The sequence below is a fragment of the Etheostoma cragini genome, chromosome 1 (assembly GCF_013103735.1).
Source record: "Etheostoma cragini isolate CJK2018 chromosome 1, CSU_Ecrag_1.0, whole genome shotgun sequence".
NCBI lineage: Eukaryota > Metazoa > Chordata > Actinopteri > Perciformes > Percidae > Etheostoma > Etheostoma cragini.
The window spans coordinates 7,129,976-7,144,242 of NC_048407.1; the positions used below are offsets into that span (position 1 = coordinate 7,129,976).

General features: G+C 41.9%; 1 protein-coding gene across 2 annotated transcripts in view; it reads left to right on the top strand.

Annotated features, from left to right (window-relative positions):
• The window catches only part of minar1 (membrane integral NOTCH2 associated receptor 1), a 55,911-nt gene that overhangs the window by 1,663 nt on the left and 39,981 nt on the right, over nt 1-14,267 (top strand). The window contains exon 2 of one of the 2 annotated variants that reach the window (XM_034874349.1): nt 2,797-3,718. In XM_034874349.1, the coding sequence (XP_034730240.1) occupies nt 2,858-3,718 (861 nt within the window). In that variant the 5' untranslated portion in view covers nt 2,797-2,857. Of the gene's footprint in view, nt 1-2,796; nt 3,719-14,267 lie in introns of those variants that run through there. The other variant, XM_034874421.1, reaches the window with a different exon arrangement.

A 14,267-nucleotide genomic window follows, 5' to 3' on the forward strand; every position in this document is an offset into this window, starting at 1 on the left:
ACATTATCTCTGATTATGGCACTAGCAAAACAGACGAACAGAGTGGCTGAAACGTAACAACGAACTGACGCTGAGTTAAGGAAGAACCAGCGGAGGTTGATTATGGCTGAAGGCATGCATCTACACTCTTAGACAGAAAAGACAAGAACAGAGAGAACACAGCTACAGGTCTCACACCAACTCTGGTTTGGTCAAATTATATCAAGGTAAATATGGTGCAAAAGTGAGAGCGCGTAGATGCGATGTGAGCACTTGTAGAATATGATTTGAGAGCGCAGATGCGATTTGAGCACTTGTAAAATATGCTTTGAGAGCTTGTAAAAAAATCTGTATTCGTAGATGCGATGTGAGCACTTGTAGAATATGATTTGAGAGTTTGTGAAAAAATCTGTGCTCGTGTTTTTTTTTTTTTTTTTTTCACTTGAGTCACTTTTCCATTACAACCACAACTCAGTGATTACAACCTCTCGAATCTGTCGCTGCAGTGTGCTCTCTCGCATCACACAGCGGCGAGTCTGCGCTCTCGAGTTTTGCAACTCTTCTTGCGATACATTTGGTGCAAAACTAATTTGTACCTGTGGACTTAGTCTGTGGAGCTCTGAGCCAACAGGACGTTAGCTAGCTAGCTTTGGCTAACTAGCAGCCAGTCCTTTCTAAATACTGTAAATACCTTTTAATCATCTCAACACTTATTACAGTCCAACTGAAACACTGGCGGTGAGCTCCAGGGTCCTGCAGCCTAAGACGGACCGCAGTCAGTGGGGCTCGGCCAGCGAGGAAACATTGCTAGAAAGCTCTGCTGCCGACCTAGACTTGATCTGATCTCCAGCGGGACACGGAGAGCTCCAGACCCGTTAGCAGTGGAATGTTGGTGAAATAGCAAGCTAGCCGTTGCAAACTAACCAGCAAGCACACTTCCAAATAAATACAATTTAATTTAAAAGTCAGGCGTTATAGACAGCGGTCCACCCATTGATGCAGGACCTGGAGCTCACCAGAAGTGTGGGGCGGCTGTGGCTCAGTGGTAGAGCGGTTGTCTGCCAATCGGAAGGTTGGGGGTTCAATCCCTGGCCCTGCAGTCCCATGTCGAAGTGTCCTTGGGCAAGACACTGAACCCCTAGTTGCCCCCGATCAAGTCCCCGAGTGTGAATTTGTGTGAATGTTTATCTGATGAGCAGGTGGCACCTTGTACGGCAGCCTCGGCCACAGTGTATGAATGTGTGTGAATGGTGCGAGTTTCCTGTATGACGTAAAAGCGCTTTGAGTAGTCGTTAAGACTAGAAAAGCGCAATATAAATACAGCACATTTACATTTGTTTCATTTTTACTGTTTAAAGTGTTAGGATAACTAAAATGTATTTATTTATAAGTGGGGTTAGTTCGCTAACTTGATATTCCCCCAACACTGGCGGTGGGCTCCTGCCGCTGCTACCGGTTCTGGAGCTCTCCATGTCCCGCTGTAGATCAGATCACGTCGATGTCGACAGCGGAGCTTTCTAGCGATGTTTCCACGCTGGCCGAGCCCCACTGATGGCGGCCCGTCTGCAGGACCTGGAGCTCACTGCCAGTGTTTCAGTTGGACTGTTAAAAAGTGTTGAGATAATTAAAAGGTATTGTATTTAAATGTAAACGTGCTGTATTTATATAGCGCTTTTCCAGTCTTAACAACTGCTCAAAGCGCTTTTACATCTACAGGAAACATTCACCATTCACACACATTCATACACTGTGGCCGGGGCTGCCGTACAAGGTGCCACCTGCTCATCAGATACACACTCACACACATTCACACTCCGATGCGCAGCACCGGGGGCAACTTGGGGTTCAGTGTCTTGCCCAAGGACACTTCGACAATGACTGCAGGGGCGGGGATTGAACCACCAACCTTCCAATTGGCAAGCAACCTCTCTACCACTGAGCCACAGCCGCCCCTATTTAGAAGCGGGCTGGCTGCTAGTTAGCTAATGCTAGCTCTCATGCTACATAAATAAGCCGGACAGAGTTGTCCCTCATCAAGCAATAGAAACCTTGCTGTCCCCGGCCATCCTGTTGGCTCAGAGCTCCACAGATTAGGTCCACAGGTACAAATTAGTTTTGCACCAAATGTATCCCAAGAAGTGTTGCAAAACTCGAGAGTGCAGACTGCAGCGACAGATTCGAGAGGTTGTAATCACTGAGTTGTGGTTGTACTGGAAAAGTGACTCAAGTGAGAAAACAAACAAACAAGAGATTTAAATAAAATCGCTCAACCCTACTGTACTATTTTGGTCTAACAAACCATAGATTCACTGTGTTCCGGCCATCAGTGCCAATCATGGATCAAAGCAATGCTTAAGATTCCACCAGATGTGCCGCAGCATGTTTCAGAAGTGCCAGTCTGCTCTGCTCCTGAGAGCAAACATAATCATTACCAGGCTGGATGTCACCAATTAAGCCAGGTCAGGAAAACGTGGATGCATGCTCAATTTGCTAACTCGATGTATTAACAGGGCTGGCTGTGAGGGGCACAATTATGCAGAATTAAAACGAAAAATGCAGTTGTTGGGCATTACAACACACTTTTAATTGAGAATGGATGCCATTGGCTACATTTAAAAGGGTAGGTGCTTGATCACCACCTGGGGTGTTTTTGTGCAAGGTCTTGACTATTTGTGATAAAATCAGCAAACTATTTAACATTTTGAATTTGTCTTTGTAAGTGAGCATCTCTGATTTTGTATTGCTTTATTTGTCTACTGTTGGGGAAAAATAACGCAACCCAAGCATTGAATAAACATTTAGATGTGTGATTTTCAGGTGCAGAGCTTCTCCCAAGGTAGGAGCTCTTCTCTAGGCCTGGTCCTGCCTCCCAACAGCCATGGAACCTCTCCCTGAGTACTCTATGTTCATGGTCCGCATCCTGGATGAGCTTGACACCCCGCACAACATAATTTCCTACCCGGACCTGTGCAAGTCCCTGTGCACTCGCTTCGACCTAGTGCAACTGGCCAAACTCCGCAGCCTGCTCTTTTACACGGCATGTCTGGACCCAGCCTTTCCAGCCACCCTCTTCAAGAACAAGATGCGCTGCTCCATGGAAGACCCACAATCCAATAAGCTAATGGTGGCAGCAGACATTGTCACTATGTTCAATTTGATCCAGATGAATGGAGGCGTAGCCAAAGACAAGCTCCCCAACGTGCATAGAGCCAAGTTTCACAAGAACCAGTCGGTGGAGCTGTGCAGGTCCAATCCAGTCAACGGTAATACCCATACATTTCCGGACTGTGAAAGAGGATTTAGCTATGAGCACATGGATCACCCCAGGGATGAACATCGTCAACACTACCATCACCATCATCATCATCCCCCCAAGCAGCACCCTGTAGCTCAGTGTGAACTTCCCTGTCCTGAAACATCTGAGTCCAACAACTGCCAGAAGTTCATGCCAACCTCGGACCCTAACTTTCTTCTGGGCGTTAGCAAGGACCTGAAATGTACGACAAGCTCTCTGGACAAGTTGCACCATCTAGCCCAGTACTCCAGCGGTAGTCCACACTCTCCACCCTGTGAAATGCAGAGCACCTACTTTCCCATGGACATTGACGGCGAGCCCAACACCGACCAGGACTCTATGCAGCCCATCAGCCATCCACAGACCTTTTTTGTTCACCCCTGCATCCATAAAAGGAACATATTTAAGGAGCACTTCCACAACCTTGTGTCCTTCTCACCACAGGTTTGTGTTTATATCTTTTATTTTTAATAGTAAAATGCCCGTTAAAAACATTTGATACAGCAAAAATATGTGTCAACTACCACAACCGGACTGAGTACAGAGATGAACTCAACCAGCGCCGGCAATGTGTGTGTGATTGCAATGTAATTTAAGGTCACATCGATCATGTCATACATCATGTGACAACACGTCATTTTAGGTTCATTACAGGTATGGAACTTTTTGAAACCTTTCCTAACAGATACTTCTTAAATTGGGTCAGCAGCATGTCACGACTGCAAAGCTTTTATATTTTTGGAGGACAGCATGGGTGTGGTGTGGCAGCCATTTTGTATGTTTTGCCATAACAAAGAAACAACCTCCCTTTACATTGTCCAATCTATCTCTATAGCCATATTGAGTTATGGTTCTAGCGCCACTTGCAGGCAACAGGAAGTCAGCCTTATGTGGCCTTATTTACATGATATTTTTATGGTGTAGTCTACACATGATACATCAAAATAAGGTGTAAACATAGCCTCAAGTGGGGATTCGCGGGTTCAAACCTTTTTTCTTCAAAGTAATTTCACACATGTGGTCCAACTTCGTTATCAAACATATCCTGTAAGCTTTGTAACAATTGCACAACAGTGTACAACTGATTTGTCCAAAAACTTATTTTCAATTTAGTGTGATAGAGCTCAGTCCAGCTCACGTCAGTTTCAGAAAAGCAGATGACCAACACAAAAAACAATTGCTAACTAGAACACAACGGGGTCCAAGCCTCCCAGCGCAAACGGGAGGCAAATGTCAGGAAATATTGAGAGACGTGAGCCGCAAGGTCAGCGGTACGTTGCTGTTGGAAACATTCCAGAGCCCCAAAAGATTTTCAACAACCTCTGGTCCGTCTGGTTTCATTTTCTATTTAAGTTTGTAAAACATCAACCCTGTTGTCCATAGTAAATCTATATGAACTTCATTTCTTTTCAGGAATAACAGGGCTATTAGAATATTTATGCTGCACTGGGGTCACTTGGATGTTAAAAAGGTCATAGAACAAATGAATAAAGAAAATGGAACATGAATTGCACAGATATTGATATCACACACAGCAATGCCACACAAGCATTAGTGTTACCTAAAACAGTTCTATATATGTGGAGTCAGCCAGTACAAAAATAAACATATTGAACATTACAACTCATGTTGTTACATTTCTTACATACAGTGTATCAATCTTGCATGTAACAGTATGGATTAATCGCACAAAGACCCCGAAAAACTCTAGGCTTCTAGGCTGAATACAAAACCTTCTGTAAGGGCCAGGATGACGACAAAGACATCAGCAGAAGGGGGCCATTGTTAGCGTTTAGCTCCAAAAGACAGTATGTGTGTACCTAGGGCTGCGCAATAATCTAATTTTAATCACGATCACGACTTCCCAGGTTCAAAACTCTCACATTTATTATTATTTATTGTACATTTATTATTTATCCAAATTCTTTGGATAACTTTTCATCATGAGTGTTTGTAGATACTACCTGCAAAGGTTCAAGAAGATTGCAGTCACGGCCTAGGAGTAGTTCAAAAGAATGTAAAACACATGACAATTCATAAAGTCAAAATGCCCACCTTCCAGTTGGGCGGAGCTAATGAAGGTCTATAGGGAATATGTTCGCAATGATTAGAGCAATCTGCGTATCAAATCTGGTGAAGATTGGAGTAACTTTGTCCAAGTTAAGGCCGTTTCACACATTAGCGGGTGCCATTGAGCCCGCCTACAGGTTTGGGTCAAATAGCTGAACAGATTCGCATAGCTCCCAGGTGTTTATGTGGGCGCCAATTTTTGTGAGTTTTCGTATATACTGAGGCCGTCAAAAATGGGCCCAAGTGCTAAAACCAATTAAGGGGGCGCTATAGAGCAACCATACCATTGAAGCCTAAATGTGTATTAAGATGACTAAGTTTCTATTCTGCACATGGCTGCAAGATTTTGAGAGTTTTCGTGGATCCTAAAGTCCTTAAAAAAGTCTTTGTAAAATTAGAAATTTTGCACAAAATTCGCCATATCATTGATAGAGTTCCAGATTATATGCATGTTCCCTCAAAAGTTAGTGTAGCATCCAGTCAATATTGAGTAGGCCAGAACTGATGGTTTGATTACTTTTAATGCTTTCCTTGTCCTCAACCAACGTAAGAGCTGTGTAAAACACAAATAAACCATGCATTACCATCATATTTTGAACGTTACACAGCTCATTAAATTACTTTCAACACGAAAGCATTACCAAATTAAACATATTACGATAAACATTTCAAGTAGGCTAGCTCAAATATATTTCTCATTACCTCCACAAACCTTGTTCCCTAATTGACTGAAGCTAAACCTTGTAGTTTTAACTGTTTTTCCGTGGCTTTTTACTGTTTTTAACCTCGAACCCTTTCAGACTTTTCTTTCGTCCTTTCCGTCGTTTGCCAGGTTCATTTACGTCACTATACTTCCGGTTCCTTTGGTTGTCAAAATAAAAGCCTGATACCTTGATAATAAAACCTTATAGCGTAGCTATAATCAAAATAGTGCTTAACTACTCTATTGGCCTTTATGGTTAGTATGATAAATTATTACTTTTATGAAGTCAGGGTGCACGTTAGGTGGCGCTATGGAGCCCTCTGACAACGCCCGTGTCCAATCCCTACAGAAATTGGTCATTTTTCATAGGTCTGACATGTTTGCAAGATTTCGTGAGTTTTCCCACATGCTAAAGCCCTCAAAAATGACAGAGATGGTCCATAATAATAATAATCCCTACAAAAACAATAGGTTCCTTGCACTTCGTGCTAGGACACTGTTGGAGCCCTTACACAACAGTGCTCGGGCCCTAAAAAGAAGTCAAGGGACATTTAGAATAGATAAAAATCTTTGATTAATTGTGATTAATCGCAAATAAATATTTTAATTGTTTGACAGCACTAATATCCATCAATCATGAAGTTAGTAGCAGCCAAAGTCAAAGCTGGTGAACCGCAATCAATGATGCCACTACAGATGTAGCAATCCCTCCTCTGCTGCTGTACAGAGCCTCATAAAACAGCATGCTTAGTGTGTAAAAACATTAGATTCACAGTTCAATAATATTGAACATGTTGCTTTTGGTTATTTGACAGACACATTTAGACATACACTGAATGATTATTGTATGTGCATGTTAAAGCACAGTACATCGTACAACAGCTCCACCAAAACAAAGAAAGAGCAATTCACGGCGACAGTGTATATTACAACAATTTAACCATAATATGAAAAAAGCACTGCATAGTTCCGTGGTGCCGAGTGGCAGTTGCTAGCTGTTTAAGTTGCTACAGAGTATCATGACGCCGGCTACAGACGTTGTATCAGTGGTAGTTAGTAGATGTATTTAGCTGCTACAAAGTTCTGTGATAACTGCTACGATGCTCAGCATGGTACTCTGTCAGGTCAGCGGTAGTTGGTGGTTCTGTTACTTGATAATAGGTGACTGTGAGCCAGGTACAAAGCACCGCCAGCTGCCGGTCGTTTCGGTGGAGATTACAGTTATGTTTAGTAGGTCTAGTGTGTCTAGACTGTGTCTAGGTCTAGAGCCCCCCCCCCCAAAGGTCTGATCACCCGTGCTGCTACTTTATACTCTACTCCACTACACCATAGAGGGGAATGTTGTTATAATGTTTACCGAACTACATTTATGTGACAGCTTTTGCTTTATTGTTTCAGGCTTGTTTCTGCAACAGCTCATTGAGTATCGGATACAATAAAAATTAAAGCTGCAAGCAGCGATGGAGGGCCCTCGCTAACCTGCGCGAGTTGGGGTTACTGGCGGACGCTTCTCCTTGCGACCGCGCATTTGCGCGTCACTCACACGCTGAAAATCGTCGCTAATGAAAAGGGAACTCCCCGCTGAGTTCATTGATACCTCACACAAGCCTATGCCTATGCTGTTCAAAACAAAATGGCGGACTTCCTGTTGGGTTTAGGGGGGGGCTACAATGGAGTTTTATGTCCGCCCTGCCATGCTTCATATGTGTACCAAGTTTCGTGACTCTACGTTAATCAAGCTGCAGGGGCTCAATTTTCTTAATTTTGTAGGTGGCGCTAGCGAGCCATTTTTGTGCGCCTATTCCCGAAACCATTACACTACGAACATTTTTACCAGACCTGATGCGACCACCAAATTTGGTGAGTTTTTAAATATGATAAGTCCTCCAAAAAGGCAATTAATTTGCCGGATAAAAGAATAATAATAATTCCTTCAGTTCCAATAGGGCCTTCGCCGCTGTCGGCGCTCGGGCCCTAAAAACTATTGAGGAAATATTTTCCTTTGACATTGATGCAGTATTAAATGAGATCTCTGCAGTCGAGAAGCAAGCTACAATGTAAGTTAATAAGATAATTGTCCAGCTTGTATTTACGTTCATAAAAGGGCTCGTTTTGCTACTGACAGACTCAGATTAATATTCTAAGTGTCTGACAACATTATGGAATGTTATGGAAAGGATTTCTAAAGAGGTTGACCTTTCTGTTAAAGACTAGGATCTCTTTTAAAAACATAAAAGTCCGCACAATTTTGTTCGCTAAACCCACCAGACTCCATATAAATAATCAGTAATTTTAGCATCGTAAAATACGGCTTTCTAAAACATCTGAGCTCTGAGCAGCGCTGGCTCTGGCTGTCTTGAGCCTGCGTATGTTGGGTGTGCGACTATCAGCTACGTTTGGTCAATATTTTCTTTTTTTCATTCCAATTTCGGGTCCGTCAATCACAGTGAAAACAGGGGACAGAGACAGCGGGGATAGAACCAGAACCAGGGACTGTCCCCGGAAACAGACGTCTGGTCACCATAGTTTAGTCGAGAAAAAGTTAGCGTTATGTGGCAACGAAAATGTTAAAGGAACAGCACAGCATGCTAACCGGCAACATAAGGTTCCATTCACTACGCTAAGCTAACTAGCAGCGGCACTGCCGGTGTTACACCACACTAAAACTATGCCTTCACTGAGACAAAAAAATGCGTTGGCCCACCTATCTACAGCAAGGGGAGACTGCTTTATACCCTATTTCAACAAACTGTAACGTGTTCTTTTAAGTTTAACCCCTGAAACAACTAGCAAAGTTTAGGAAAAAGATTGTGGTTTGGATTAAAACACTCCCCAGGAACTGCATTTTCCTTAGTGTAAGTCTTTTGTTTTCCCCAGGAAGTAAAATTTGCACCCTGGCTTCAGTTTTGTCTGAGTTTAACATCCAGAAATTGTAGGTTAACCAGGATTGATGTCCTTAAAGGAGAATTCCAGCCAATCTTTGTTATCCTTGATCACTATAAATATGCGTGTACTTTTGATTGGAAAAAAACCTGTCCTGAATTGGTGCATGCAACAACTGAGTAGCTGTAGCTTCCATTGAGCTAAAACAGCAGTTAACGGGGAAGGTTTTAGAGTGCCAATGCAATTATTATGTCTGTACAACATGAACATGAACATGGCAGGGCTGCCAACTTTTCCCAAAACCTTGGAGTGAGATTTGGGGGTACAAAGCAATTTCTTTGAGTCTTTATCCTTCAGGTTTCAAATTGGGATATGTTCTATGTGGGGATATTCCCCCCCCCCCCAGGAAAATAATTTGAAAAATAAACCATTAAATGGCACTTTCTGGAGAGTTTTTTTCAAAACAATTGAGAAATCAAGTCTTACATGATATGTGCAAAACTGTAGGGTTAAGAACCTTTGTGTTATTTTAGTATCAACAGGTATTAGGGCACATAGCTTTTACATTATTTACATTATTAACTTCTTATGATATAATAACTGACCCAGACAATGTGCCAAACATAATGAGCCACATGAAGAGACAGTAGCATATGTCAGCAACAGCTGAGAAGATCTGTGTCTGTGGTGAACAGGTCCAGGAGTCCCTGCCTGGTGTAGGGACCAGGGACCCAAAGTTAAATTAATGTTGATGGATTAACTAAGACCACTGAAATTCTAAAGAATAAGAACCATTGAGTTACATAGATTCTTATCCTTTAACCTTTGTGCCAAGGTTCAGTCATGTTTGGCCCTCATCCTCTGTGCCCCACTTACTGTATTTACTTTTTGGGAAAATATATGTGTTCATTTTATAAAACATCAAATTAATTATTTACAGTTTCATTTAGAGATGCACCGAGGTTAGTGCCTATAAATAATAGCCCAACGTTGCAGTATATTATATATAGTATACTATATATAGTTTTGTATATACAGTATAGTATAGCTCAGATGTGTTTCATTGGATTTTTGCTCATGTTTACAACTTTGTGCACATTCAAAATATAACTCCTCCCATCTCTCTTGTCCGAGATTTGGAGAGTTGTAATATAGTCTGCTGTGCATGTTATTTCTCCGTTGATATGGTAATATCTCACTGCACCTGGGATGGATCGTAAAAAAAATGTTCTCAGTTTGCGACAATTCGAAACTTCCACAGACAGGTAGCGCTCTTGAACCCCCTCATTGTCTCTGAAAGCACAACTAGTTGATCAAGAGTGGCTCAACAGCTAGATCTACAGATAAACTCATCTTTCAGAAATATGACCGACCGGGTTGACACCTCAGCGTGAGAAATCGGGGGTGTGGCGTGTGAGCGTGTGAAACCAGTCAAATGCGTGTGTCTCACGGCCAATGCGTGAGAGTTGGCAGCCCTGCATGGTTTTAATTCACCTACCCTCCCAGTGGGTAGTTTGCTTGCCTGGTTAGTTACTAGATCTAGCTAGCTGTTAGCCGCTAGCTGTTTTTTGATATTGATAAGTGTGTTCAGCCAGGCGTTTGTGAAAATCATAACGCAGCAGTTCCGTGTGTATTTGTAGCTCACACTGAAGGCTAGCTTTTGCCTTACGCTTTCCCCTGTGAATTTGTTTTAGCAGGAAAAGGTAATGTGCAGATCATGTGTGTGAAGTGAAGAGCACAGTTATTCAGAGTTGTTCACAAGGGAAGAAGCTTGGAGTAACGTAACTAGGAGAATATAGCAGGTAGGCAACAGACGGAAGAGCCTTTTGAGATTGATGGTCATCCTTATTTATTAAAACCCGAGAATACAGAAGAAGAACTCGCTTCACAAGAGTTGGAAAGAACCACACATAGAGGCGCAGGCTGATGAAACAGCTGCTCCAAGCGTGAGCTACCGCTGGCAGTAACGTTATTTCTGTGCAAGCCACATTCATATTTAGCCCGTTTTCATGTAGTTACATTACTGTTATGGTCATAACCCCTACAGTGCTCAATTACCTATTACCCACTTCACCCGCCAGCGCTCTATGGATTATTGTCAGCTGAGGGAGGCGGGGACAAAGGCTGCCTCCCCGGCTAAGGAATCTACCATACAGATCGACACTGCCAAGCCTCCTACTCAGAGGTGGGTAGAGTAGCCAAAAATTGTACTCAAGTAAAAGTACTGTTACTTCAGAATAATTTGACTCAAGTAAAAGTAAAAGTAGTCATCCAAATAATTACTTGAGTAAGAGTAAAAAAGTACTTGAGGAAAAAACTACTCAAGTGGTGAGTAACTGTTGAGTAACGTCTGATTTATTTCTTAACACAAGCATCAATCAGACAGACAGAAATACAAAATAATCATATTTAAGCAAATTATAGTTCATCCAATCAATAAATTAAAATGTATTTATTAATTACAAATTAGCTTACTTGAGAAACTTGTCACATCAAATTTGGATGGATACTGCATGTGCAAAACATTCTGTATGTAACCTTAAAGAAAAACAGCCACCTCTCCACAGCAAAAACTAAAACTACCGCTACGTCTCAAGTAAATGTAACGGAGTAAATGTAACTCGTTACTACCCACCTCTGCTCCTACTCACCAACAACAGATAGATCCATCACACACAAAATGGATGAGCTACAAATACACACGAACTGCTGCGTTATGATTTTCACAAATGCCTAGCTGAACACACTGATCAATAACAGCTAGCTAGTTCTAGCAGCTAACCAGGCAAGCAAGCTACCCACCGGCAAGAACAAGACAGGTTAGGTGAATTAAAACAATGTGTGACTTGAAAACGCATCTTGATGTTACGTAAGGGTCCTGTTCATGTTGAACAGACATTAATTGCATTGTGTGTCTGTTAGAGACACAAAGGCCCTCAAAAAATTGCCCTGTTAACTGCCGTTTTAGATAAGCTGACCAGATTTCTCAGACAAAATCCGGGGACATTTTCAGCTCAGAGGCATATATACCTCCAAAACACTTAAAAAGGATTTCTAAGGAGGTCGACCTTTCTGTTAAAGATTAAGATCCTTTTTAAAACATAAAAGTCCGCAAAATTGCGTTCGCTAAATCCCCCAGACTCCATGTAAATAATCAGTGACTTAGCATCGTAAAATACGGCTTTCTGAAACAGCTCTGAGCTCTGAGCAGAGCTGGCTCTGCTGTCTGGAGGCTGCGTCTGTTGGGGGTGAGACTATCTGCTCCGTTTGGTCAGTATTTTCTTTCTTTCATTCAAATTTCGGGTCTGTCAGTCACAATGAAATCCGGGGACATTTCCGGGGACAGATCCAGCCGGGGACAGGTCGCCAAAACCGGGGACTGTCCCCGGAAACCAGGGACGTCTGGTCACCCTAGTTTTAGATCAGTGGAAGCTTTTCCTCGTAGCTACAGCTACTCAGTGTTGCTTGCACCGATTCAGGTTGTGTTTATTTCAATCGAAAGTAGTGCACATTTATAGTGATGAAGATTAACATAAAAAATTGGCCGGAATTCTCTTTTAATGCATGCTTGAAGTTTAACTATATAGTGTATGTGGTGTCCTGTGTCAGGTTAATTTTTTCTTGTGATATGAATTTTTCATATACTGTAATACTCTAACAAATACTCAGTAAACTGTCTGTGCTGTGTATAGCATTATTAATTAGTTATTTTATGTACAAAAACTCCAGTTCACAGACCATTTGAGAACCATAGAATCAAGTAAAATACTTTTACGACCTACAGTCATGTAGTAATTGTCCTTTTTACTATATCAGTAAATAGAAACATAAATTATATTTATGGTGCCAAATAATATTGTTAGTTATCTCAAGCAGAATCATTGAGAGCAGCCACAGTCTAAAGGTCAACTGGCACCAGTTTCATGTTGATAGATGTAAATGTGCTGTATTTATATAGCGCTTTTCCAGTCTTAACAACTGCTCAAAGCGCTTTCACATCTACAGGGAACATTCACCATTCACACACATTCATACACTGTGGCCGGGGCTGCCGTACAAGGTGCCACCTGCTCATCAGATAAACATTCACACACATTCACACTCCGGTGCGCAGCCGCCCCTGGTAGATAGATACTTTATTCATCCCGAAGGAAATTTTAGGCATCCAGTAGCAAGACAACCATAACACAACAAACACATATACACCAAAATATATCACACATACATAAGAATAAAAAAAAAATCACTCACATAATTGCAATGACCATGATAAGGTGAGATACTATTGCAGACTGTGTGCAATGATAGGGCAAAAATGAACAGTGCAGAAGATCATAATAAATAAAATATTAACTATGATTGTAAAATATAAACATAACAACCTATAAACTGACTGACTAAATAAGAATAAGAACAATATGTAACAGGAAACAAGATGTAGATGTTATGACCACAGTCCAGATTATGTGTGAGGGCTAATATAGCCTATGAGACAAGTGATGAGGGGCTGAGACAGCCTCATGCTGAAAAATCAATTCCCCCCCTCCCCACATGTACAGTTTTTTTTAACAATGAGGCTTTATTCAGATTCTGATTATTCAGTCAAGATGAGGCCTATTTAATACAACCCCTCTAAAGTAACCATAATATCCACATCATAGCAGAGCAATTTGTAGTCGACGAATTTTGATTGCTGGAATCTTGTGGTTGGCCTCATCTTGAATAGAATTATTAGAATCTGAATAAAGTATTCTGTACTTTTCACTGCAAAAAAACTGAACACTGACACTATTGCTGCCACTTGACCTTTAGACTGTGGCTGCTCTCATTGATTCTGGTTGAGATAACTAATGTTATGATTTGGCACCATAAATAATATTTACCAGAACAACTACTACATGACTGCAGCTAGTATTTTACTTGATTCATAGGTTCTCAAATGGTCTGTGAACTGGAGCTTATGATATACATAAAATAATAACAAATTAACAATGCAACTCCATCACTGTCAGGAATAAATATCCACTCCCCTTGATGGACTCAGTGTTTGAGTCCCTCTCCCGGTTTGTTGTGTTCACTAAGTTGGATCTTGGGAACGTTTACTACCTCATGCAGATCCGGGATGGGGAACAAATGGAAAACCGTGTTCAACACACAATCTCGTCGGATCTCAGACTATAAGCAGGGTCCGGCTGGGTCAGTACTTGGATGGGAGACTTCCTCGGAATGCTTTGCGCGCAGCCTTTTCCCTTCTCAAGTCCCGGTTCACCACTGCCCCCATTCTCAGTAACATTCAATTTGTGGTGGAGGTGGACGCCTCAGATCCCCCCCCCCCCT